This window comes from Heptranchias perlo, chromosome 18 (genome assembly GCF_035084215.1).
Source record: "Heptranchias perlo isolate sHepPer1 chromosome 18, sHepPer1.hap1, whole genome shotgun sequence".
NCBI classification, from domain to species: Eukaryota; Metazoa; Chordata; class Chondrichthyes; order Hexanchiformes; family Hexanchidae; genus Heptranchias; species Heptranchias perlo.
In genome coordinates this window covers 20069229-20096078 of record NC_090342.1, presented here as the reverse complement: position 1 = coordinate 20096078, position 26850 = coordinate 20069229, and the positions used below count along the sequence as shown (strand labels likewise).

General features: G+C 41.7%; 1 protein-coding gene across 1 annotated transcript in view; it reads left to right on the top strand.

The window, feature by feature from the left end:
- Positions 1-26850, top strand: part of otogl (otogelin-like) — a 175064-nt gene that overhangs the window by 76634 nt on the left and 71580 nt on the right. Inside the window, exons 30-33 of the mRNA XM_068000003.1 lie at positions 1512-1668; positions 2606-2632; positions 4030-4197; positions 11204-11482. Coding sequence (XP_067856104.1) covers positions 1512-1668; positions 2606-2632; positions 4030-4197; positions 11204-11482 — 631 coding nt within the window. The remainder of the gene's footprint in view (positions 1-1511; positions 1669-2605; positions 2633-4029; positions 4198-11203; positions 11483-26850) is intronic.

Here is a 26850-nt window from a genome sequence, read left to right as displayed (position 1 = left end):
AACACTACACTACAACTAATTTTGGGCTTAACTACCAAACAAGTTTATTAAACAAGAACAAGTGAATAATAGCAGAAACATAACACATGGGGGTGATTTTCACCTCTGATGCAAATCGGATGGGCAGTGAGCAGGTGTCCGCTATACCCACCCATGGCACTAGGGGAAGGACTGAACTATTTTTGTGGTCAGGCCTCATCTGCTCAATGAGTGCTGACAGGCAGCTTGTCAATCCAGGAGGGGGCGTGGGGAATCTGGCGCTTCATCTGCTCCTACCCCACCCGCTGCATGCAAATGGTGGCAGGGGCGGGGCGGGGGGAGGGGGGGGGGTCTAGGACCCCAGTGGATTTCCTTCCTTTCCAACTCAGCTGCTGTGTGGAAGGTGGAAGGTCGGCCTCAGGAAGCAAAAGTAAAGGCCTCAAGTTCCCCAAATACTTTCCCTCCAAATGCTTACCCACATGAATGACATCACTTGGACAAGTTAAAGGAGGTTTCAGAAAATTGAGGTGCTAACTTAAAAATTCTGGCGTTCTAGAGGGCAGCCATCCAGTGCAGTGGAAGGGCAGGAATTTGGGGCAAAACCTCTTGGAGGGGGAGGGCACTCTCCTCTCTGTCATGATGTTACTTTTGGGGGTGAGGCTAGTTGGATGCTGAGCTCATCTGGAAATCCCAACAGTTTGCAGGAACCATACGTAATTGGTGTCTAAGGGCTGTAAGTGGGCCCCACCAGACTGTATCAGAACGGCAATCGATCTAAAAGAGATAATTTACCAATTTTGAAACTTCAGCTAGACTAACCTGCACCCTCGCCGATGGGGAAGCAAGGTGCCGCTCTGAATTCCTGCTAAATCCGTAGGGTGGGCATCTCAGTTGTACTGATACCGACATAGGTGCCTACCCCTATTATTTAAATGACCTTGTCTCCAAGATTTGGAATAGGATCAAGCGAAGGACAAATGGATGGGTAGAAGTTTAATCCCACTGTACTTCCATCAGCACAACACTGGGACCGTAATTTCTGGGCTATTGTAATGAAACCAACATTTATCTATAGCTGGATCTCTAACCTGCATTATATCCAGAGCATCTTATCATAATTATTTCTTAAATAGGATGAAGCAACATATATATTGCATTAAAATGATGTAAGTTATTTGACTTAGTAAAATAATGTAGTTTTCTAACATCCTCTAGATGGCAGCATTGTGCCATATAAATAGTTCAGTGATCATAGAAAAATATTTTCACCATATAGTAAATACAAATGAAATCAATAAAGTGGATATAATGTTTTTTAAACTGTATTTTGGATTTTAGCTGTGTTTAAAGCACTTGAAGAAAAAGCCACACTTTGGGCATCTGTACTGTGTCCAGGAATTGGCTGATACTGATTATAATAAAATATATTTTATGCAGTGTTCAATCTGACACTAATATTGGCACAGGATAGCAATAGCCACTAATTATGTTAGTTGTTTGTTAAAATAATGAAAGTTTCTGGTTTTTTCCAGGTCGACGTTACCTGGTTTTACAAGAATTGTCTTACAGACACATGTAACTGTAACCGTGGTGGGGACTGTGAATGTTTCTGTACCAGTGTTGCAGCTTATGCTCACAAATGTTGTCAGAAAGGAGTGTCAGTCAATTGGAGGTCACCCAGTGTTTGCCGTGAGTATTATCAGATATACAGTATTTTTTTTAAAAAAGACTTTATTTTTGATTTGGCCCACAAGTGATGTTACACAAAGAAAGCTTCAAAATGTTGCAGTATAACAAAAGAAAAAGTTGGTCATCGTTATATATAGCATTTCATAAGTAGACGGCAGTACTGAATTTAAAACCTATTAAATGGATACCTGATTGGCATCGTCTAAACAGCAGTCACACATTTATTGGGTTATTGCCAGCATTAGAATACTGTTGATCAGTTTGTTATTAAAAAATGTGGCTATCATTTCAATAAATAGGGTAATTGGAATAACAACAACAATAATGCAGTCCTATTATACAAGTTAGTTTTTGGGAGACAATGTACTTGTCTGTATTTGTTTTGATTCCTGGGATTAGGGGAGTGAGTGAAGATTTCTCTTGATCTGGGAGGAATAGGAGGTGCATCAATCAGAAGGGTAGAGATTCAGCCAGCATGACCTGTAGGGAAAGCACTAGTGATTTTGGTCAAATAAGTACTGCAAAATAATGTATGGCATTCAAGTTAGTTTATAATTGTTCTTTAGATATGTCTGTTTGTACTTCCAATACATTTTAAATTAATTGAATTCATAAATTCATTTGTGTGCTTTTTTTTTAAGTCATACATCATAAAATTCTATGTAAAATCAGTAGTGCTTAGAAATTGTTGCAGGCACTTACTTTAATCAAAGTGGACCAGAAATCTGTGTCCTTGACTTACGACATAAAGAAAATTACTGTAAGTAGATTGGAGTAATCTTTAATAGAATTCATATGTTAATCGGACATGTTGATCCTCAGTTTAAACACCAAAACAAAAGAGAAAGACTGATTTAAAGGGAAATAAACATTTAATTGCAGCATCTATGTTTTGAATTATTTTTTTTACTAACTATTCATTCTTGACATCTTTCAGCTTTTGACTGTGAATATTACAATCGAGGTATGTACTGTTTTTACGCTTGTATTTAAATACAATTAGGAACCCTTTTCTTCAAATTTCAGTGAAAAGAATAAATTATTATAATATGATTTTACGTGCGTGTACATGGGTGTGAGTGTATGTTATTAGAAGTCTTGCGTACAGCACACACTTCCAGTAGGTGTCACACTTACTCCCTGTGACATTCTTCTCTCAACACCAGTCATTGTCTGTTATTTGCCTCTGTAACATCTTAGGATGTTTTACTATGCTAAAGGCACTGATTAAGTGCAAATTGTTGTTACTCCTTGTTCCTTGCTTTCTTCACTTCATCATTGGTGCCATTCTTTAGGCACGACACTCTGGAATTTCCTTTGTGGATTTTGCATTGTCACTTCCCTCCTGCTTTCAATAGCCACCTTAAAACTCATCTCTGCCTGTCAGCTCTTTCAATCCTTTCCATTCTTGCTTTCACTCCTCTATGGTGCCTATTGCTTTTCCTCCTCAAGGTAAAACAATTTGAAATGCCTTACTCTAAATGAGGAACACTGTAGAAATGCAAGGGATTTGTAGCATCTTTACTGCTGCCCTGTCTGAAATTAGCTAATTCAGCACAGACTATGAATCAAACTTTGGGCCTTCCTGGGTTGTATGGCTCATTTATTCGTTTGAATAAACTCACTGAGCCACTTTGGGAGCCCATCATTTAAACTTTAAACTAATGGGAGGAAAATCAGACAGGCTCTGAATTTCCCCTCTGCACTCCATCCAGGCAATGTTTTACGGCCAAGCATTACTGATGAAATGTTATCTCATTGTGTCCACTTTGATCAGTAAATAACCTTTGAACCTATTAAAAATCAATTCTCAATGATGTAATAAATTTAACACAGCACATGTCTCTTTGCTCCGTTTTTACCTCATAGCAGAACTATCAGTGATGAGTTAATGTGCTTGGCATGGATTCTTCTTTTCCTGATCCCTGCTCACTATCCTTTGCCATGACGCCGACCCATTTTCCTGGGTCAGGGGTCATTATGATCCCTGCCAGCAAGCAGGAGCTCATCCTGTAAACATGGAAAATTCTGCTGGTGTCTTTTACTCAACAGCTGAGAGATTAGGGTGAAATGGGGAAGCCACTAATAGGCCTTCTCTCTCTCTGCGTAGAGTTTGGGGCCTTCCCACCATTATCCCACAGACTATCGCCAGACTTCTCCTGGCAGTCCTGGCAAGTGGTGATAAAAAGGGGTGCATAGGAAGGAAATGGACCCCCCAGCCTTGCGTGCACCCCTCTTTTCCTGGTGCTATCCTCCTTGGTTTGGAGTGGGGTAGCAGAGGAAAATTCATTATTATCTTACCTGTAGTTGTCTCCAACAATGTAGTGATGTAAAATCACAAATTACTCTTTAATATTTCAGATCTTGGAGAAGGACCATATATGTTCATTAACTATTTGTGCAATGACACCGTTATTGCAAACAACAAAATCAATGGGGATATTTTACCTTTGCAAATAAACAATGCTGGACAGAATATTTTAATGAATTTCATGATTACACCTGGACTATACAAGGCAAAACAATCAAGTGAGTATTTTTCCAATTTAATTTGAAAATATACAATGTATCATCATAATATTTTGCATCTTTGCTGTAAAAACATATGCCTGTTTAAAAAGGCTGTATAATATGTAGCATATGTATGCATAGAGATATTCAGCTACTTAGAGTGGGACTTGCTATTTCCAGTCTCTATGGACAAACATTTAGAAACCAGATCAGAATCCTCCACTCATGGCCACAGTTCACCCACATTCTTGCTCCACTGAGGGACTAGACAGTATTGCCCCTCTGTCCTCTTTTGACCTGTTAGCAATAGCTACAAGACTTGTGGGCAAGTAACCCGCACAGGATATCCCACTCACTAACAAGAGTCTGACCATTTTACATGATCAGAGATGAGCGTTAAATATTTAGGTAACCTAAACTTTTAAGTCAGAGCAAATATAAATATATATCACTCCTGGTTTGGGCAACACAAAAAAGATTCAAAAGTAATAAACTAGCTGTAAGGTGCCCTGTGTCACCCTCAGGCCATGAAGGGCATTGCATAAAGTTCTTCCTTTCTTACCTGCGGTATCCTGCCCAGCAGTTTTGAGACCTTGACTGGTGTATCTCAAACACAAATGCACCTCAGTCACATGCACCTCCCCAGATTTAATGGAGGTCACAGCTTCCCACACCTCAGTTATTGCTACAAGGCGGCCCAATTTATAGGGGGAGGGGTGGAGTGGGGGTAGGAAGAGACAAGAAATTCCTTGGAGGAATTGTGACCTGGAACATGATCTCTCTTTTAAATCTATGACTGGGTATGGAACCTGAAATCTTCCACTCTGCCTCCCTCTCAACCTATCTTTCATAGGATCCTCTAAGAGATCAAAAGGGGTCCTCCATGCACCCATTGTTGCACTAATATGATCAATCTCTTTGATGAAGATGCCATTGGACCTATCAGCCTTCTTTCCAATTTGATGCAATGGACAGCTCTCAGGCATCTTACCCTGATTACAGCATTGCCAAACTAGGCTAACTCCTTCACATGGACAAGATCTTGTCCTTCCAGCAACAAGCAGACAATATTCACTTCACCTAAGTGGACTTATTCCAATACATCCAAATTAAACAATTCATCCGGGACTCAGGAATGTTCTACAAACTCCAGTGAAAGTCGATGCTACTCCTTAAACTATACCTCCTTAACCCCAAAGATTCCCATAAACATATCTTTGACCTTTATAATCCATATCAGCAGACAATACAGAAAGCCTGTAAGGAGCATGTAAGTGTGAATTAGGCCACTGTTGCCTACCAGATACATAGGATTGCATTGAATCGACAACACAGAAACAGACCAGTCAGCCCAACTGGTCTATGCTAGTGTTTATACTCCACACAAGATTATTCCCACTCTAATTACCTCTTACCATATTCCTCTATTCCCCTCTCCCCCTAATCCCTTCTCCCTAAGGAATACATCAACTGAATCCTTAGAAATTGTTAAATAGAAGGACAAAATGCTCAATTAAGCCAGAGTCAGATCCTCTCTCAATATCTAACTGCCTGCAGAAAGTGAAACGTTGTCCAAACAGTAATTGCTAACATAACTGATCAGTGAATGCAAGTGACGCTTTTTGACTTTGTGGGCTGCTTAGGCACATACCACAGATCCATGTAGGCTATATATAATGTTTAAATCCGTTTGACCTCCAGGCCCACAAAGTTCAAAAAGGACAAACAACCAAGTAAGAAATACAAGCACAAATATAACTAAGTTGCCTGGGGTTTTTTGGGCTGGATTGTTGAGGCTTGTGGGCTGTATTAACTCACAGGCTAAATATGGCCCATGGGCTACAGTTTTTATACCCCTGTTTTAGAGCTGACGGAACAAGTATAAATTGAGTGAATGATGTAAGTAATTAACATAAATCAACTTGCAACATTTTTGGAAGCTCTTCCACTTGGTATTAGTTAGTTGATCTGTACTCTCAGTTCCATTAGGCAGATTTTTATCCACAGATCTTTCTCATGGAGCCAGAGTTATGAATCTTTTTTCCTATGTGAGAGCTTTGTACACCAAAGATTTCCTGGAGGCAGGAGCTCGCTACACAGCGAGGACTGAAAATGTTGCTTAATTAACCCCGTTGAATCAGAAAAATTAACAGCTTAATGTGCAGTCAGGTGAAAATCAGCAGAATAGAAGTCATTTTCAGAGGAGTTGAGTCGAACAAACTATACTAAACACTCACGTCCCATAATACTTTCTTGATGTTACTAAACATAATTGTTAAATGGTCCAGTTACAGCAGTTTTTACATTGCAGCAATGGAAGAAGTGTAACCAGGGAGCAATTCACCGACCATGCATTAAATTTTGCCATATACAGTGAGATCTCATCTTCAAGCTTCACACCACTACAGTACAAAGTGAACTTTAAAAATTGACAGACTGGAAATGTTTTAAATTTAATTTTTTAGCACTGACTATCCCTCAGCTCTTGGTAAACATTAAAGATTTAACCGGCAGTTGGATGTCATAAAATGGAGTTCTAAACATTAATGAAAGCATTTGTACACAGACCTCTGCATGTCTGACCAGTCAGCAGTGTAACTCACTGTCAGCTGTGCATCATCCTAAATTAGTGCCTGCAGTTTAAGAGCTCAGGGAAGAGATCTCCATATATAGGAATTCTCTTTCCCATTCAATGGTGATGGTGTAAGATTCTTAAGCTGCCTATCTCCTTCTCAAAGCTTTGTCCCGTGCTGGAAATGAAGCAAAATGGATAACAAATTCTAATTTAGAGATCAAAGGAGGTGCTGAGGTTTTTTCCCAAAACTTTGTGATCCTGGAAATTGGAACTTTTGAATTTGGAACAATTCTCTAGGTTGTCAATGTTCCTTAAAAAGATTTGTTCACAATCTGAAAGAAAGTACAGTTTCTCTGCAATCAGTTTGAAATGGGTGCCTTTACAACATAATACACCTTTTACCTGCAAACATCCCTTCTAAGAACTGACAACTAAATTTCACTCATTGAAGATGAAAAGGCAACTTTTTAAATTTCATCCCTAACTGCTCTCCTTCTCTCCTGACCTCTCTTGGAAGCAGTGGCTTATGCTGTGGTGTGATACCATGTGTGATAGCAGTCCTTTGGTAGCTTATCCAAATTACTAGACTTTATATATGAGCCTTAAGTGTTGGTAGCTATATGGCAGTGAGGTCAGCACAGCTGAGTTTGATCCTATCCTCATCGGACGTATATGCGTGCACTTTACAGCAAGAGTCTCTGTGTAGTGACCAGGAGCAGTTGATTTTCTCCCTCACTAAATGAAGAAAGTTGAGGTAAATTGTAGCACACCCTAGCTGAGATCAGAAAACTCAATGCAGACAAAAGGGTGGAGAATTCTTTGCAGGCAGTGCGTGTCCAGACGGAAGGACCGAGGCCGACCTGACATTGGGCTTCGGTCCTTATTAACATTTTATGTGTGAACTGCTAATGTTTTCGTGCCTCCACAGGCAGCTCACGCATTTGTGATGCCAAATATAGGGCTGCTTATCTCGCTGGCTGTGGCCCAAAGGTAAGTCCCAAGGTGGGGTTGGAGCGGGCAACGGGGGAAGGAGGCTTTGACGATGGCTGTAGAGTCAGAGGAGCACTCCTGCTCCTCCTGGCTCCACAGGAAGGTGCTTTAAAAAAAAATTAAATGCAAATAAATCTTATCTTTTGCTGCCGGCCACTGAAGAATTCTGTGCTGTGCAGTGCTGGCACCTGCTCCGCTCATCCTAAACAAATTTTATAGAGGGGTCCCTCAGCAGGCATTGTGCCCCCGATTAACAAGCTAATTGGGGCTTAACGCCTGTTTTAAGAGGTCGTCTGGAATGTCTGCAGAGCCACCTACACCAATAAGGTGGCACTTGTAATGTAGGTGCTAATTGGACACAGGATGTTGCACCCTGAAATTTATGCTTTATGCCCCTGTGTTCTTCCTGGAAAATGGGCATAACAAGGACCAATTTCTACCCTAAAGAGTAAAACCTGTGTCCTCCTGGTCTGTATGGACATGACACACTATGTGGTCCAACCTAGTTTAGTCACGTCATGGCTACCACCTCATAAGCAACAGAAGGGAGAAAGTTCATAAGTTTAAATAGATTTCTTTTTTACTTTTGTGGAAGAGAGATTACTTGTAGGTTCATGGTATCTGAGAAATGACAGGGTTGGGAACCTACTGATGAGAGAAGTTTCTTTCTTTTTGTCCATTTCTAGTTTTACTTTATTATTGTGTCCCATTTTAAAAATTTCACATCACACTGGTAAGTAAAATACAAAAATAAGGTTTCAATGTTTATGTGGCCTTGCATTTATTCTGCCAATGCGTACAAGAAACTTTTCAGTTAGAAAATGTATAGAACAATAGTAAATAAGTTAACTATTCTGTACTCAGAAGTAGTGCAAATGAAGGAATTAATTAAAAAGAAACTCAAGGCAAACAGTAATTTCGTTAAAATGTTTTAAATTCTAAAATAATGCCGTCATGGCATATTTATTGGATATTCACTTGATTGGTATATGCAACACTAAAACCAGATAAGATAGTCAGAATAGAAAAGATTTTCTTGTCATCACTCCTGGCTCTGAGTCATAATTTTAATTTCTGTAACGTAATCTTGAATAACATTAAAAGCAGAAACAAGAAGGAAATGATTTCAGCTGAGATCAGTGTGATATGTTACTGTCATAATAAACTTTACTGAGATGCTTATAGAGATCCCCAGGACCATTCTTGAAAGTTTATTTGGCAGCTGTTTGTAATTTATCTATGTCGGGTCGTGAACATAGAATGAGAAATAGAAAAACATTATAGTGTCTGAGAAAGTTTTTGTAATGCTTTATTGCATTCAGTGATTCAAATCAGATGAAACAGTTTTGAAGAGTTTTCAATTATAATCAACAAGGGCAGTTTTAATATTATTCATCTGAACCAAACAAAACTTTGTGGTAAGCTTACCAGAAATGTTGCATCTTGTGTGTTGATTAGCTGTGTCCCCTACTCCAGAATAAGTCACAACAGGACATTCATTATAACCACGTTGGGGGAAGATTTCATCTGTGCCCTGGGTGTAGCAAGATCCACTTTAGGTATACTATGCCAGCACCAAGCACTCCCAGTTCAGGTATAGCACAGCCAGACCCAGGGTAGAGCTCCCACTGCCCTTTCCTGATAATGTGCCTTAGCTTCAATCTCAGAACACCTCCTACCACAAATGTGTCTTTTTGTTGTTCCACTTTCCACATCAGCTGGCCTTATGGACACTTAAGTCTAGATCTCTGAAAGCCTTTAGAGAGCCTTAAAAGTCATCTCAACCTATTAGCAGCCTATGCCAAGGCTGAGGAGGTTGGGGATTAAGAAGTGACAGGCAAAAATGAAGGTAAGAGGTGCAGACATGAATCCACAGAGAAACAATGGAGCAGATCATCATCCAACCCCCAGTGTGTTGATAGCTAACGTGAAGATGGTGATTGTGTGTGCCACTCCACAGTACCGTCCCTATAGGTCAGCATTGCTGCATGCCTCTAAGGAGATGGAACCAGGACAGAACTGACCATTACTGACACTGGATGTGCTTGTTCTATGCTACATGGTAGCTGCAGGTGTGCTTGTAGAAGATGGCAGGGGTCTCTGCTGACCTAAACAGTTCCCCATGGTCAACATAGGTAGGTGTGTCAGGTCCTGCAGAAATGAATGGATGTATGGGCCAGGATGCCATCAATCAGAATATGCTAACTGTTGATCATCTTGGCATGCAATGTCACTGTTAGCATAACATACTGTGATTATGGTGCTTCTGAGGAAGCCTCCAACATTATGGCTTCTTAGGCATTTACACATAATGGCAGTGCCATTGGCTTTACTGTTCCACTTTCCATTAGGAAGAGGAGCCTCCATATGCACTGTCTGCTAAAATGAGGTATGTTCACCTTATACCACACTGCAGACACCGGTGAGTGTGGATATTGACAGGTGGGCACAGAGCATCTCTCATGCAGCCTGATCTGTCTGACTAACCTCTCTTGGTCCTCTTTGTCTTCCACATAACTCAGGTATGGGAATTTCAATTGTTTTCAGTAGGAAAAATAAAGGAAAAGTTAAGAAATGGCTGAATTACATCTACCTTAACTTTACCAATTCCTTTACATGATCTTCGATATACTTACCATTAGCAACCCTAGATATCTTTATCACTTGGTGTGATTTACGTCAGACATCCTGCACTTCAGAAGGGCAGAAAATGGCCTACAGGACTGACTCACCTCTAAATTAATATTTAAATGAAGTGCCTGCCTGTTTGACAAAGGCGCTTGCGTCGCCATTGTTCCTGCCCACCAGACACTGTGTCAGGGCTGAACGTGGGTGGAGTTTCTATGTCTACGTAGACAGAATTTCTGCTGCTTATCGCCTGTAGTAACAACAAGCAGTCAGCAATGGAAAATCCAGGCCATCAAGTGAGATTGCCAGTTTTGGTGCATTTTTGTGCAATGGACCATGCCCACTTGGGAACTGAGCCAAACACATTTCTCACTAGGACCCTTGCAGGTGACTGGTGAGGGAGAAGAGAATAGAGAGATACATGGGCAGGGTGGGAAGAAGTAATTAGACTGGGAGGAGGCTTGTGTGGAGTATTAACACTGCATAGACCAGTTGGGTTGAATGGCCTGTTTCTGTGCTGTAGATTCTATGTAATTCTGTGTAAATAATATGCATGTGAAGGCTTTATTATATGCAATGTTTTATCATATTGTACTTACAAAGGGCTCCAGTCAAAATGGGATAATTTAGTTAATTTGTTTTTATAATAATTTTGCATACATATTCTCTATTATAATACTGAATATTTTATTCTACTTTGGGCATAAAAGGTACTTACATTTGTATTCATACATAACAAGACAATTTTATGTGGTATATTGAACATTTCTCTCATAATTTTACAGTCAAAATGAGCCACAAATTGATTTATATATTGTTGTAATGTTTCAGAATTGCCTGTTATTTCCCTTGAGTCTGCTGAGAGACCAAATTACTTCATACACGTTGGTGAAAATGATTACCTTCGCTTAGAGCAATGGGAGGACAATCAACATTTCCACAAAGACGCTTCATTCATTCATCATCAAAGCAACTGGATCCCAGGCTATAGTACCTTTGAATTATACAGCAGGGAGGGATTTTTTATCACACTGACACCATCAGCTGTTAAAATAGTTCAATATGACTATTCTGAATCATTTAAACTTTCAAGCAGCTTTAGAATTGAAGGTAAGTGACCAAATGTGTATATAACTTTCTGAGTCTGAATGAAAACTCTTGAAAGATTTTACTGCTTTGATGGAATAGCCATGTTTGTGGAAAACATTCCGAAGTTTAAAGGTGTCTGGTTTTTGTAACCGAGTCTTAACGTCCTTGCATCCAAACTTTTTCAGGGTACACGAGGACTCTTTTCTGTTGCTGTTTTTGAGTGTTAGATACAGTAGGATAAAACAATAGGGCTTGGAGCTTCCTCCGTGGGCGTAACCCCAAAGTTAGACCTGAACATGCGCCCATTATTGCGTCATTTTGCTGATGTCAAAAAAAAGTCCAAGCATCCTCCCAATCGCATTAGAATATGCCCAAACTTAGAAGGGGCAGAAACAATTGGGGCCCAAAGAAATGCCAAACCTACATTGTATATTCTTTTCTTTTGAGTCTTAATATTTAAGTTTCAACTCATTTAACCACCCTTCAGGCATAGAATGTTTAAGAATCTGGGAAGCTTTTCAATTTTTAATGTGACTTATATTTATGCCTCAAAAATGCATTAAAAGAAACAGAAAATACAGAACAGGTTTCAGTGAGGATAATTTTTTATAAAACACTAATAAAATTGCAATTAAAAGATCAGAAAAATGATTGTTTCCTGCTACGTATTAAAATCTGGTCACAATGTTGAGCGACCCCCCTGAACAAGCGCAATTGAAGGATACTCACATTTGAGAGTTGAGAGCATGGCCATTTTTGTGCAATGAGATTCATTCGGATAGAGGGTTTGATGGACATAAAAGATCGAGGAGACTGAGGCGTATAATAGTCATGCACGTAACTCACTTACACCCAAAATTCCACGATCTTTTAAGCCACTTAATTTGTTTGCGCCCAGATTACAGATGTCTATGAGCGCAAATGTGAAGGAAGCTCCAGGCCGGGTAGTTTATTGAGACATAGAAGAAAAAGTTAGCAGTCAGCAGAGACTACATACCATTCTGGAATCAAACTTGGCAATATACATTGTTAGGCCTATTTCACCAGGCTTTACTTAATACACAGTAATACAAAGCAGTTTGATTCAAAAAAATAGTTCTTACAATAATTATACTATAGAAGGTGCAAGAACTCAGCTATAGTCATCCATTTCTCCTACAGCCTGTGGACAGAATTGTGGATTCAAAGAAAACTAGAGCAGCAAGACCTTTGTCTTCTGGTTACAATTGAGAAAAAGAGCTAGACAGAGTGAGCTTCAGCAGCCAACTCACGTCTGAAGTCAGGAATGGAGCGAGGGAATTTCAAATTCACCTCGGTAGGCAGTCCTGCAAGTTAGCAATCAAAATCTGTCAACAGCCGATACAATGTTGGTTTTCTCCCCTCCTGCGAGCTCTACAAATGTGCATTGCCATGGCAATTGTAGAGTTGGCAGAATTGAAGCAATCTAGGTACAATTCTCAAGTCTCAGGGCCATTCTTGACATCCCCTTTGTGTAACAATCTCCTGTATACCAACTGGGCAGCTCTGATGACCATGAAATATGGTATTGCATTTAACAGTTCTCTTGCTGGAATTTCTTTGTTTGAAAGTGGGCTAGTAAAATTTACTCATGCTATTTTTTCTTTTTTCTAGAGATTTAACTCAGCGCTTTGCAAACTATAATCCTCAGCAATATAATACTTGTAATAACCTATAAATTAAAATATAGGCTACTAAATTGTGTCTTTATGCAATCCAAAATGTTTTTTCCCTTTGCTATTTTTACCCTTTAGGTGGTAACTCAAACTGGAGTACAATTGCACAGGCACCATAGCATACAGTACTGTACACCCCTCCAATACCTCACCTGAATGAGCCTAAACATAATCAGTGTTGGTGGGCTATTCAACTACAGGGATATCAAGGCTGAGCCCAATCCTATCCTTGTTGGGTGTTCACACTTTCACCCTTTCCAGCAGGTGTTAATGGATAGTGATCAGAAGCACAAACCCTGATGGAGGGACACTGAATCTAATTGTAGTGACCCCTACTGTTTCATAGCTGATGTCAGCGAACTCAGCAATTGATCAGAGATGCAATCTGGAACCTTGTTGGACTGTTCGTCTCGGTATTACAACAGACAGTGCATTTAACCACAGAGCCACCTCCTGAAAGGCACAAAAGCACAAGATTAATAAATGAATAACCAATTGAAGCATACTCGTGTAATAGATAATATACCATCTATTAAATTAAAATTTATCATACTGTATGTTAGTTAATTTTAGCTGTAACATGGGCCCGATGTTACCAGGGCTGCGGGTTCTCGGCGGGCGGGCCACGCGAAATCAGTCAGCTCCCCGCGCGATCGTAGCCCAATTGGATCCACTTACCTTGTCCTCCGGGTTCCCCACTGCTGATCTGCGCGTCGGGAGGGCTGCGCATGCACAGTGAGATCTGTCAGCTGGAGGAGCTCTATTTAAAGGGGCAGTCCTCCACTGACAGATGCTGCAACAAACAGAAAAAAATCACAGCATGGAGCAGTCCGGGGGAAGGCTGCTCCCAGTTTAATGATACCTCACTTCAGGTATCAATACATGGGGTGAGGAGGAGGGGGAGGACAGAGATCTTCCCCCCGGTGGGCGGGAGGAAGCGGCCTGCCTCTGCCACCAGGAAGGCCTGGCTCGAGGTGGCAGAGGAGGTCACCTGCACCACCAACATATCGCCCACCTGCATACAGTGTAGGAGGCGCTCCAATGACCTCAGTAGGTCAGCCAAAGTGAGTACACTTACTCTTTCCCCTACACTCCGTCTGCCACATCACCGACCCCACCCCACATCTCCTTCTGCACTGCCAACACTACTCTGTCGCATCACCCCTCATACCCACTCAAACCTCATCCTCATCGTACCTGCACCTACTCACCTCGCCAGTACTCACCCCGCCACTACCACTCAACCCAATCCTCATACAATCTCATGGCTCTATCTCATACTCACCCTCTCGTGCATCTCTTTCACGGCCAGCCTCACTCAACCTGCCACCACCTGTGCTGCAGCCACAGGGCATGCATTACATATGTGCAGTAGGCAGCGTAAGGCAAACGTGTCGTGAGCACGAAGGGGATGCACAAGGGTGTTTGAGGGTTTGTCATGGTTGTTACTTATATTGAATTTCTGACCAACTCACATTACATATTATATTGGCACCACTACTGCCACGTCTTCACGAATCTTGTCTGGTCTGCGCAATAATGCCCTTTCCTGAGGATCACTATGAAGACCCAGAACTGATGCCACCCATTGTGTCACTGCAGAGTGGGTGTAGGTGTATTTGCAGGGCTCTTTTGTGCAGACGGCTGAGAGACGTCGGTGATGTCCCCGGTTGCACCCTGGAAGGATGCGGAGGAGAAGTTGTTGAGGGCAGTGGTGACTTTAACAGCGACTGGTAAGATGATGGTGCTTGGGCCAGCCAGGAGCAGCTTGGCATGAAGGAGGCTGCAGATGTCCATGACTACATGTCGAGTGACTCTAAGCCTCCGTGTGCACTGCTGCTCAGAGAGGTCTAGGAAGCTGATCCTTGGTCTGTGGACCCTGTGGCGAGGGTAGTGCCCTCTGCGACGCATCTCTCTCTGCGGTAGCCCTCCCTCCTGCTGTACAGGTGGATGTGTCACAACGCTCTGTTGTGGAGCTCCACGTGTCAGAGGTAGACGGCGTGGATGGTGAGGCTGGTGATGCTGTTCGCCCTCCGAGGAGGTCATGACTGCAGCTACGGCGGCCCCCATCCGGAAGATGTACATCTGAGGGGGTCCGCAAGGTAGGTACATGTCTCTGGACCCCGGGGTAAGTGTGCAAGTTGATGACTTTGATTGTCAGGAGGAGGGTGGTGGAGGCCAAACTTTGTCCCAAGTGACAGAGTGGCCTCCTGCAATGAGTGAGGGTCTCCACCCCCCCCCCCCCCCACCTGTCAAATGGACCTTTGCAGCTGCCACAGGCTGACAGCTGCAACACGTCCATTTCAACTGGGAGTGTTTCCCCCAGTGTGGGAAACAATCCCAGTTTGCTCTAAAATCCCACCCCTCCTCACATAATCCCTTAATCAGGTCAGTTAATGACCTGAACAAGCAAAATAAATAGCTTCAAGTGGCAACCCGCTGGCTTTAATTACCTGCGTGATTCCCACCAGCGGGGGCTGCGCGCGCACGCCGGCGCGTCAGCAGGGAACCCGGAAGTGCGCGGGTTCGAGGCGGGCTCCGGTCCCGCTCCGGGATTCCCCGATTTTCGGGGCCCCTCCCACCAGGAACGCACCAGATAGCGGGTGCTAAAATGCTGCCCTGTAGGGTATGATATATTTTAATTTAATAGATGGTATATTATCTATTACACGAGTATGCTTCAGTAATTCTAATTGGTGCAATGGACTATGGAACAATCATATCAAATGCATTTTAAGCAGTTCCTTACTTTACAAAGAAAATGTGTGAATTGCATCTGGAAAAGTACTTGTAGGAAAAGATAATCACAGCTCTGTGGTGGTTTATGAAGTGGTAATATAAAACCATCCGACCTGCAGTAAATTATTAACATCCGTTGTATTAACTTGTCATTTCTAAATATGATTCACTTTGATTTTTACTTTGAAAACTAATATAGAATATAATAGATTACTGTATTCCAAATCTGTTCAATGGGTAGAAGCTTAGAATTCCAAAAGTTGCAAAGTTAGCAGCTTGATTGTTTTGAACAGCACTTTCAGAGCAATCTGCAAAATTCCTGTTAAATTTTACTTATGATAATAATTAAGATATGAAATACATATTAAGCTATATAATTCTCATCAAATCTTTGCTTGTTTTCAATGCCCAAATGGAGTACTACATTTTTAATTTTCTATACTTTAAAATGTGTTTTGCTTGTTTGTAAGTTGATCCAGCCTTGGACATGTTACTTGCTTACATAGAATTTATTACTTGCAAAGATAAATTTCAAGCCAATGAGGTCAGAAACAGAAAATTACATCAGGTAATTGTCATCAGGACTTAACTAGTAGTAAAGGTTAGAATTCCAGGCCATGACATTTCTTTTACTTGGCTTTAGATACCATAGACATTCCTAACATTCTGGTCAATAGAAGTGGGTTTTGGCAAGTGGGAAGAAACAGTGCATATATTTTAATTGTCATTTACCATAACAAGAAACACAAAATAATGCACACGCCATTTCAGCTGATGTTTGTTTGAGTGTTCTTGTCAAAAGTATGACCGCTTCAAATTGTCCATTTCATTCCATCTCTGTGGGAACCATACAGACTACAGAAGTTGTTACCCATGTTCCCCTTTGGCCAACCTACACTAGTAGCATTTAGTTCCACATGAGGTGTAATAAAAGCTGTAAAGAAAGTACTGGCTTCAACATATGGTAATTAGATATTGCTATATAACATACAGGACCGGCCCCCTGTGCTTCCTTACTGTGTGAAGCTTTGATTGGACCACGGACCTTGTGTATTTTCTATGGTACAATAGCAACTAAATAATCCTGAAGTGCTGGAATGTAAAAGGAGATGCCTTACAAGTCAGAGATATTGTGCTGAAACTAAAGCTAGTCAAACAGAGCCAACCAAAAGCTGTCAGAACAATGCTCTCTTCAAGGCCGTTTTGCTGCATAGATTTAGCCCTTGAATTTTACCCATGACCCTCTGCATATTAAGAGTCAGTTAATACCCTAAAGGGGAAAAGGTTGTGCTGTCCACGGAAGTTGCCTGTAACCATATCTTCTAACTGGCACAGCTGCCAACATAGTGGGATAAGGAACATATTTCAGTGTCTCTGTTTCTGAAAGTTCATATTTTATAGTAATAAAATCAAATAACACTGATGGTTTGGTTTACTGAACAATATTAATTTGAGCAGTGGTTTTTGCTTCTGATGTAGACTGTTGAGTTTCCCAAATAATCGAGAAGTATGTTTCAGTCAAATACATTTATTCATTATTAGGACAGATTAGAATTAGGACAAATAATTATCCAGTTAGCTGATATTGTGTAATTCAATTGGGTTGCATTCTGTAATTTTTAAATTGCTTTAAGTACTTTAGTTTGTGAAGGAAAAAATACTTTTGAATGGGATCTCATACATGTGCATGTTTGGCTTGCACTGTAATGCTAAAATAATATTGTATTGATAGGAAGCTTTAACATTTATCTGATACAAATCACTTGTTAGTTTCATAGATTATAAATGAATTCCTGTGTGTTGTAACAACTGTGTGGCAACAGAAAACCTAATGGCAGTTTTCATGGTATCATGTTACTTCTGCTCTTGCCCTTTTGCTAGTCTTAGTATTACTGACAATAAAAAATGTTCTTGAGGTCATTTGCAGACAGATTTAATTCCTGCACATGAACAGCTGAAGGAACAAACGCATTTAGATTCTTCAGTCTTCTTTCATTTGTGTCGCAATAAAACCTTTTGGAACTGCAGCAACATCCTTCCACAGTATCAAAAATTGTAATATGTGAATTCTGATTTTCTTGTTTGTTTTGATATTGCTAATTCTTCTAGAAATCACTAGATGGAGCACTGTGTGGTGACGGCATTACATTTAAGGAGAAAGAGGTACTGATTGAAGCAGTCCTGCTCACAGAAGCGCACAACATGCCGACCAGACAGAGAACAGCTCTGTTGACCACTTTGGAGAAGTCCACAGCCTAGGCTGTCCTATATTCCCAAGTCAAACAAGAAAAGTAAGGTTAGAAAGTCGCAGTCATATCTATAAAAGGAGAAAACACAGATACAAATACAAAATAAACATTTTCCCCACAAACAGAAATACAATTCTCATTTTCTATTCTAAATCATGATTTGTAGAATATTTCAAAAGAATGAATATTATGAAAAAAATTCTAAGACTAAGGTTAAACTGCTTTTGTGTTAATGCAAACCAGTTTTAGCTGCTCGTCGATGCTCAAAGTGACAGTATAACTTGGGCATCAGCTTGAAATATGATTCTTGAGTGCACTAAAGTCAAGTGTTACACTGGTTTAAGTTTGCACTGCCTGCAGTATAGCTCCTGCTTGGTGTGAAACTGCATTATAAAAGTGCTTAAATGGTCCAGTGGATTGTCTGGGAAATTCTAACTTTGTATTGAGTATTTTTCAGTGTTGGGGCAAAGGGCATGCTGCTGTCCAGGCTCTCCTAACATCAAACATTAGTATTAGAAACAGCAGAGCTCTGCATGCACCTTTTATGTTAGTCAAAATGAGGTAGGTTTGCAATATAACACAGATCTGCCAACTGCACTTTGCATCTATTCTTTGCCGACTGTACATTGAGGATAGGCTCATGTAGTGCCAATATAATTACAGTGAAATGTCTTGTGGAACCCAACATTTTCTCTGGACACTGTAACAGATTCAACAGCATTTTAAAAATATGAATTATTTTGTGTTCTCTGTACATGTCCTCTTTAATGCCAGCATGCAATGTTCCACAGCTGAGAGGCTGAGCAGGCTTCTAGACTTCTTGCAATGCTGCATATAATAGGACACTAGGAAGCAAACTAGACCAGCCTGCAATAACTCTTCTTTGGATTTTCTCTTCCTCTCTGAGTAAGCACCTGGTCTTTGCATGACATCTCCCTTGCACTGAGATCAGGAACTCAACATTTGCGAAATTTAAGATTGTCACTCTTACAAAAAATATTGCAGCAATACTTAGTTGAGATTTTTCCTTGGTATTAATGCTAAGTTTAGAAAAAGAACGATGTGAGTTCTGTAACAATCAATAGTTTACTTTTCATAATATATATTGGATGTGGCAGTTCTCAGTAACCTACTGCAGGCTTATTGAGAAATGCTTGGCAGTTATGTCATTATAAACTGTGAAAACCCTTGAAGGAACATCACATTTCAAGGTCATGGAGCACACTAACAGTTGCAGATTCAAGCCCCACTCCAGGGCTTGAGCACTTAATCTAGGCTGACACTTCAATATAGTACTGAGGGAGTGCTGCATTGTTGGGGGTATGTGTTTTGGATGAAATGTTAAAACAAGGCCTCGTTTGCTTGCCTAAGTGGATGTAAAAGAACCTGGGGGTTATATTGGATAACCCCGGAAGCCGGGCACGGGGATTGCGGTGCGCAATTAACCTGCGCCCGGTTGTTGAGATGCAGCCAGTAACATTCGTGCTGCCCGGCGATTTACCTGATTATTGCGAGCAGTCAGGTCTAGTTGTGCTGTTGAGTGGCTGCTCACCAGCACAGGGGCTCTGATATCACGAGTGGCTAAAATCACTTGAAGGCAGCCTGCACCTCTTATTTGCAAAATAAAAGATACGGGTTCGAACGGAGATCAGACATCACATACATAAAACACAGATGCAGGTCCCGTCCCTATGTTTATAAACTATTGAATAAAGGTTGCGCACTACTAAATCCCACATCCTCCAATCTGCACGCCAGACCTCACCAATCTGCCGATCTGAGTTTGTACCAGGCCTGCGAGAGAGCGTGCACCAATGTTCTCTGATGATGCACTAGAGGCTTTGGTGCAAGAGATGGACAGAAGGAGGGGCATCCTATATCTGCAGGGGGGCAAGAGGCCCTCCAGACATATGCTTCTGAAGCAGCGGGAGGCAGTAGGGAATGAAGTCAATGCCAGGCGCATAGCAACATGAACATGGATGCAGCGCAGGAAGAAGTTCAATGCTTTGACTCGAGTGGTCAAGGTGAGTGAGAGCGACAGTAAAGTGGCATCTTCTACCAACTGCACCACTAGCCACATCCACTGCTCCACGCACTACACCCCCATCATCCACCTACCAACAAACTCTTTCAATCAGCACTCAACTCTTCCAATCAGATGCCTTCTCTCACCCTCACACATTACCACTGTTGCAAGCCGCACACCCACAACTCACAGGTCACACACACTGGCAGCTGTTCAACCATGACAGGCACATCACCCAAACATCTTGCAGGACACTCACCAACACACACCCTGTTTTCTTGCAGGAGAAGGTGGCACATAACAGGAGGCAGCAAGTGGCAGTGGCTCCATGGAACATGAACCTGCCGTCCTCTCTCAGGATGACAGCATTCCTGTCCCACCCCTGCCACTCCGTCAGTGCCCTTGCTGTTGCCTGTCAGCTGGCCAGCCCACTCCCTGTAGAGTCTTGAAACAACATAGGATGATAGGAACAGGAGTAGACCATTTAGCCCCCCGAGCCTGTTCTGCCATTCAGTGAGATCATGGTTGATCTGTGACCTAACTCCATATACCCGCCTTAGCCCCATACCCCTTAATACCTTTGGTTAACAAAAATCTATCAATCTCACATTTAAAATCATCAACTGCCATTTTCAGAAGACCGTTCCAAACTTCTACCACCTTTTGCGTGTTGAAGTGTTCCCTAACTTTACTCGTGGAAGTCCTGGCTCTAATTTTTAGGCCATATCCCCGGGTCCTAGTATTCAAGAATAGGAGACCTCCAAAAACAGGTACAAATGCATCAGCAGCCAGAAGCAATAATCCAGCAACTAACCTGTAACGCCTGCATGATCCCTTTAAATAGCGCTGGTGAGGAGCCCTCCATGCTGTTTACGACCTGTTCAGCTGTGCAAGGTTAAGACAGTGCGTTATCTGGAATGTTGACTTCCAAAGTCGCATCTGTTCCTTTAAATCAACGTTGCACACTGATCTACAGTACATTCTCCCTACTTTACATGGTGCTGGTGTCCGTTATCTGCGCCTTTACCAAGATGACATCCGGCACACATCACACTAGAAGTGTGCACGTGCATTCCAGATGCCATTTTGGGTCTTTAGGAGGCCGGGTAGTGCCTATAATAGGGGTGTTACACTTCCCAATTTATAGCCCCCTGTGACATTGTTCAGAGAAGAGCAGAGGAGTTCTCTCATTTTCCTGGTCAATACTTACCCTCATTCAACACCAAAAAACCCAGAATAAGAGTTTGCTGTTCATGGGACCTTGTGTTTGTATGCAAATTGGCTGCCGCATTGTATAAATGCTAAATAAATTCTTCTTTCTTTATGCCAACACTGAGCACAGTACACACCCGTTTATCCCTGGTGTCCAGTGTTGATATGGGCCAAAAAGCCCATACAATCAATCGCAGAATGATTGATTGCATAAGCTTAGACTCATTTTTAAAAATTTGAATGTAGAATTTTTTTCCCGACTTCGCGCTGTACAGAGGGCATTAGGCACATTACACTGTGGCAGGCTTCAGAGGCCTGGCACAACCATTCTCCACCCTGTTCTCATGGTATAGCCCCAAGCTGAAGCTGGGAAACATACCAGAAAAGTGCAAATGACCCTAGGGCTGGAAAATTGGCTAGGGTCAGAGGCGTTTCCTTGCAAAAAATTAATGGCCTCTGTGTTCAGAAGTGCCACCTTACTGTGCTATCTTTACCTTCTACTACTACAACATATCAAAGGAAAGAGCAATTCCTAAGCATCTATACATATACTTTCTAACCAGCTAAGATCTATCTTTATTTGCATTATGTAGTTCTTTCGCGCCACCTGTTGGGAATATATATACGGTCTTAGTGAACCCCTGCTCCGTTACTCACTTCCCAGTTCCGAAAGTTCGAGTCGACCCCAGTTGGTTACGATGGTACGTACTTTATTATGAAGAACAGTTTAATACACTCAGTATTTAAGCAGCAGATTACAGAATGGAAACAGGAGATATATTACCAGCTTCCACTCGGGGTAGAGCTCGCGCCTTGGCCTCTCGCCTCTCGCGGTCCTCACTGCCCTCACCCTCTTGGATCCTGTGGATTCTGCCTTCTGCAGACTTCTTTCCTTCTTCCGACACGGGCGTTGGTTCCTGCCAGCACATCCGCCTTAACAAACCTAGTCTGCTGTTCCTGAGGGATCCTCTACCCTGCACCTTGGTTTGAGTTGTGTCTTTATACACTGTTTAGCAGGAAGTCCTGTGGTGAGCTGGCTAAACATCCTCAGCACAGTTAATGCCAGTCGTAGTCCATCAGCTTGACAAAAGGGATCCTGACGGTCTCGCACCTGACCTGACATCATCGACTTGCTGAGACAATGGCAAGACATTTAATCTCATCAATATGGATGGGTCAGTAATGTCCACTTCACCTGACGAAGGAGAAAGCCTCCGAAAGCTTGTGATTTTCAAATAAAACTGTTGGACTATAACCTGGTGTTGTAAGATTCCTTACATTTGAAGCTAATAATGTCACGGATGCTTTGAGCTGACAGTGGCCGGAGGAAAGCAGCAAAAGTGTGATCATAGGTGCCACTTCAAACTGAATCCTGGACATCTGAGTTACGGGGAAGATCAGAGTTCATATAGCCTATTGGCAAACAGTATGGCGGAGTAGGCTTGAGGGGCCGTATGGCCTACTCCTTGCTCCTATTTCTTATGTTCCTATGTACTTAGTACTTACAACTTTTTCAGAGTTTTTCAATATGGCTTTATCATGGAGTAGACATATACCAACAGTAAGATTATGGACATGTTGGATGAAAGATCATTTGCATTTTAGTCTAGGGCAGCTTCTTCTAAAGCTCTTCTACGTAGAGGTGATGTTGCATTAAGTTTGGTCTTCCAAAACATCAGAAATGTATGTAACCAGAGATGACACTAAGGTAGTGGTTTAATTGTGCATTTCTGTCACACCTGCAGTATTTTGCATGTGCATGTACAAGTAAGAGAAAAGTGGTATGAAGACTAGGGATATTAGCATCCCAGGTAGTGATAGCAATTTCAGTAATAGAGACATTTGATGCAATCTTTGCAGCTAGACTCCAATAATGTTGATTTCTAGCTTTATTCAAGATAAGTTGCTGCTTTCATATACTGAATCAGAGTGCCACAGAACAATTCACAGATCTCATAGTCAACCATCTTATTATCAAGGTGGGAAGCAGTTGTAACTGGTGAATTAGGTTTTAGCGGGCACTTTGTCAAATACTGTTCGATCATTCGGATTTTTGCTGTAAGTACTTTATTCGGCTAATCAAAAGTGTTAGCCTGATGAGCAAAACATGTGGAGTGGAACTTCATGGGGCCCTGTACAACTGGCAGCAGATGACTTATTGGAAAATCACATGCATCTTCCCTCGATTTCCTGTCCATTGACATTAATAGGTAGAAAATCATGGGCAATGCACCTGTGATTTCCCAATAAACCACCCACTGCATGGGAGGCACGGAACCTCAAAGTTGTGCCCATATTGTCCATATAGATAAATTCACCTGACATGAAAGTAGGAATGACAGCTATATAAAGGTTAAAAAAACATTAATGCAAGGCAGAGCCCTATGATACTGGTTACACAGGCAAAGATGACCAACATGATCATCACCTTCTAAAGCCCTGAAAGGAGAGTTGGTAAATAGAGTAGTAAAGGAAGAAAAAACCTTTATGTCTAGAATGCTCTTTGAGACTTTGTACAAGAGCCCAGCTCACCAAACGGTCACCTAAGAGGCATCTTTTTGATTCAGGACAAAAGCGTAGAATGAGTTCAGGATAGGTGAACCTTACCTGACTTTAGAAGGTCAGGTGCATAAACAAATTCTGATTGATTAAGCGGGTTGGAGAGGTATGATTAATCGAGCCCAATATAAAACAACTGGTGAAATTCCTTCTTGATCATTATTTGAGGACATGTCTGAATCATTTAGGAAGATCTACCTCAAACTAGATACCAATAAGGTTGTCACTATTTTGAGAAGATCAGAATAGGAAACTAATTGGGTGTGGATTACAATTAACAGAATTGTAAGGGGGAGGGGCAGAGCCAGATAATTTACCATAATATACATCCTTTGAAATGAAAAAAAATTATAATTTGCTTATAAATTTTAAATATGCAATTTCCTGTCTTTGGTGTGTATGGAAGGAAATTGGCTTGGTGGATGACTGGTGAGTTTATTTTGGAAATAGACAGAATTTATGATATAACGTTGGTCTGCATGTAAGATTTTTTGGGTGGGAAGGGTCTGGGATATTGGCACAAAACTGATCCATGCTGTATCCATAGCCCCAGTATTCTTCTCTGCTTCAAATGTTTCTCCAATTTTCCCTTAAACGATATAGTAGTCTCTGCTTCTGCCATTCCCTGTGGCAAAGCATTCCATGCTCCAACAAGCAACTGTGTAATGAAATTTCTTCTAGCTTCTCTCCAAGCAATAATTTTACATTGATGACTCCTTGTTACTGACTCCCTAACCAAAGGAAATAGTCTTTCCCTATTCAATCTATCAAAACACTTCATAATTTTAAGGACTTCTATTACATCTCTTCTCTGCCTTCTCAGCTCTAGTGAAAATTATCCTAGTACTTCAAGTCTCTCCTTATAACTATAGTTTGTCATCCATAGCATTATCCTGGTGAATCCTTGCTGTACACTCTGTAAGGCTTTAATGCCTTTTCTATTATGCGGTGCCCAAAACTGCATACTGTACTCTAACTGTGGCCTAACCAATGTTTAGTACAAATGTATCATTACTTCCTTACTTTTGTAATCTATGCATTGGTTCTCCATGAATAGGACCAAGACAAGCTGTCTTAATATGTATTTTGGGCAGACTCCATTGCCAATACATGCTATGCTTAAACCCCATTCATAAATATCCCATATTTTCATCACATCAAATTTTTCTTTTTCACAAACTTAATTATTATTAATGCAGGCAGATAATAAATCTCATCCCACTATTAAAAGGCTAAATATGGTTTGTGGATTATAAATTGATTCACCCTCACCTATTGCTCAAACCTGGCATCTGATAATTGGTTTAGGTATATCTCATTCTTGACCATACCTGTTGTCCTTGGAAGGCAAGGCCCTCATTTAAGATTTTTTTCAATTAGAACTACATAACATTGCTCCATCCTCTGTTTACAGCCATGACATGTTTTGCTTAATCTCTGCTATGTCTATGTAACCTGAATGCACTGTGTCCATTTGCGTGGACATTTTGGCTGGCACTCCAGACCTGAGGTTGATATTTCTATCACCTCCTTTTTCTTTGCCCCAATCTGTCACTATTCCTCTGCCATCCTACTCTTCTGTTGCAGTCCCAGGCTTGAATCCACCTTGAATAAGTTTACAGCTACCCCTTGGGCCTTTTGTAGCATTCTCCAAAGGCCCACCCAGGCACCTGTTCCTGCCTCCTTGCGAGCAGCAACTGCAACTGTCCTATTCCTCTCTCTAACTCAGCTTCCCAACCAGCATGCGTGCTGGGGAATAACCTCACCAACCTCCTTCCCATCCCCTCCACCACTGCTCCTTTGGACTCTGCCAATGGATCACCGCCCTCTCCATATTTCCGTCCATATTGTCCTACAGGCCCTTATTATGGATCATTGCATTAACATCTTGGCATTGACTGAAACTTGGCTCATGGATAGAGATACCTTGCCCTTCATCGAAGCCTCCCCATCTGGCTATTTTTCACAACCTGCCCCACTTAAATTGCTGCGGTGGCGATGAGACCCTTATCACCAACTCACACCTTGGTCTCTCTCCATACTCCTCTGGCACCTTCTGCTCCTTCAGGCACCTCACTTTGTTCTATGAGTTTCTCTGACCTTTCCTTCAAAATCCGCATTGTCTACTGCCCTTCCCAAGCTATGCCCCAAGTTATGTCCTCACCTCCTTTTCTTTCTCAGCCTCTGCACTGAGCAACTGGTTTCAATCTCCATCTCGGTTCTCCATGCTCTTTCTCCTCTGATTTCACTGCCCTCCTGTCTTCACTAAATACGTTAGTTCAGACAAACTGTATCACCCACATTCATCTCCACCCCTTTAACCGTGCCATCTTATGTGATTTCTCTACTCCCATGGTCTTGATCACTGACAAGGCCACCTCTGACCACTTCCTTGCATCACTCACATCCCCTTCCAACCCTATTTACTTCTGCATTCAAGTCACTTACAGCAGGACTTTCAAACTCCCAAATGCCTAGCTTTTGGCCCTCCATTCACTATGATACTTTTGCAGCCATCAATGTACTCAACCATTCCCTCAGCTCCTCTTTTGATGCCCTTTCCCCCTGTAAATCTTCGCTCACTCAAGTCCAAAGGGTGTAGACTGGAGCATATCCGGCACACAACTAGCTTAGCCATCCATCATCAGATCTGGCTGGACAGTACCAAGTGCTATTGGGCCTCATCCTCCAATACCAAAACCACCCACTATTCCTCGCGAGCAAAGATATCTCCTGACTTTCTCCGCTATCAACTTTATCCTTAAACACCTCTCACGGCTCCTTCCACCCTCATCTCCAACAACAACGTGTGAGGAGCTCATTGACTTTTGTTACCAAGATTGAGACCATCCATTCAGCTTCTGCTTCACCTTTCCCCTTGCCCACCAGGATAAACCTGTCCACAAGCTT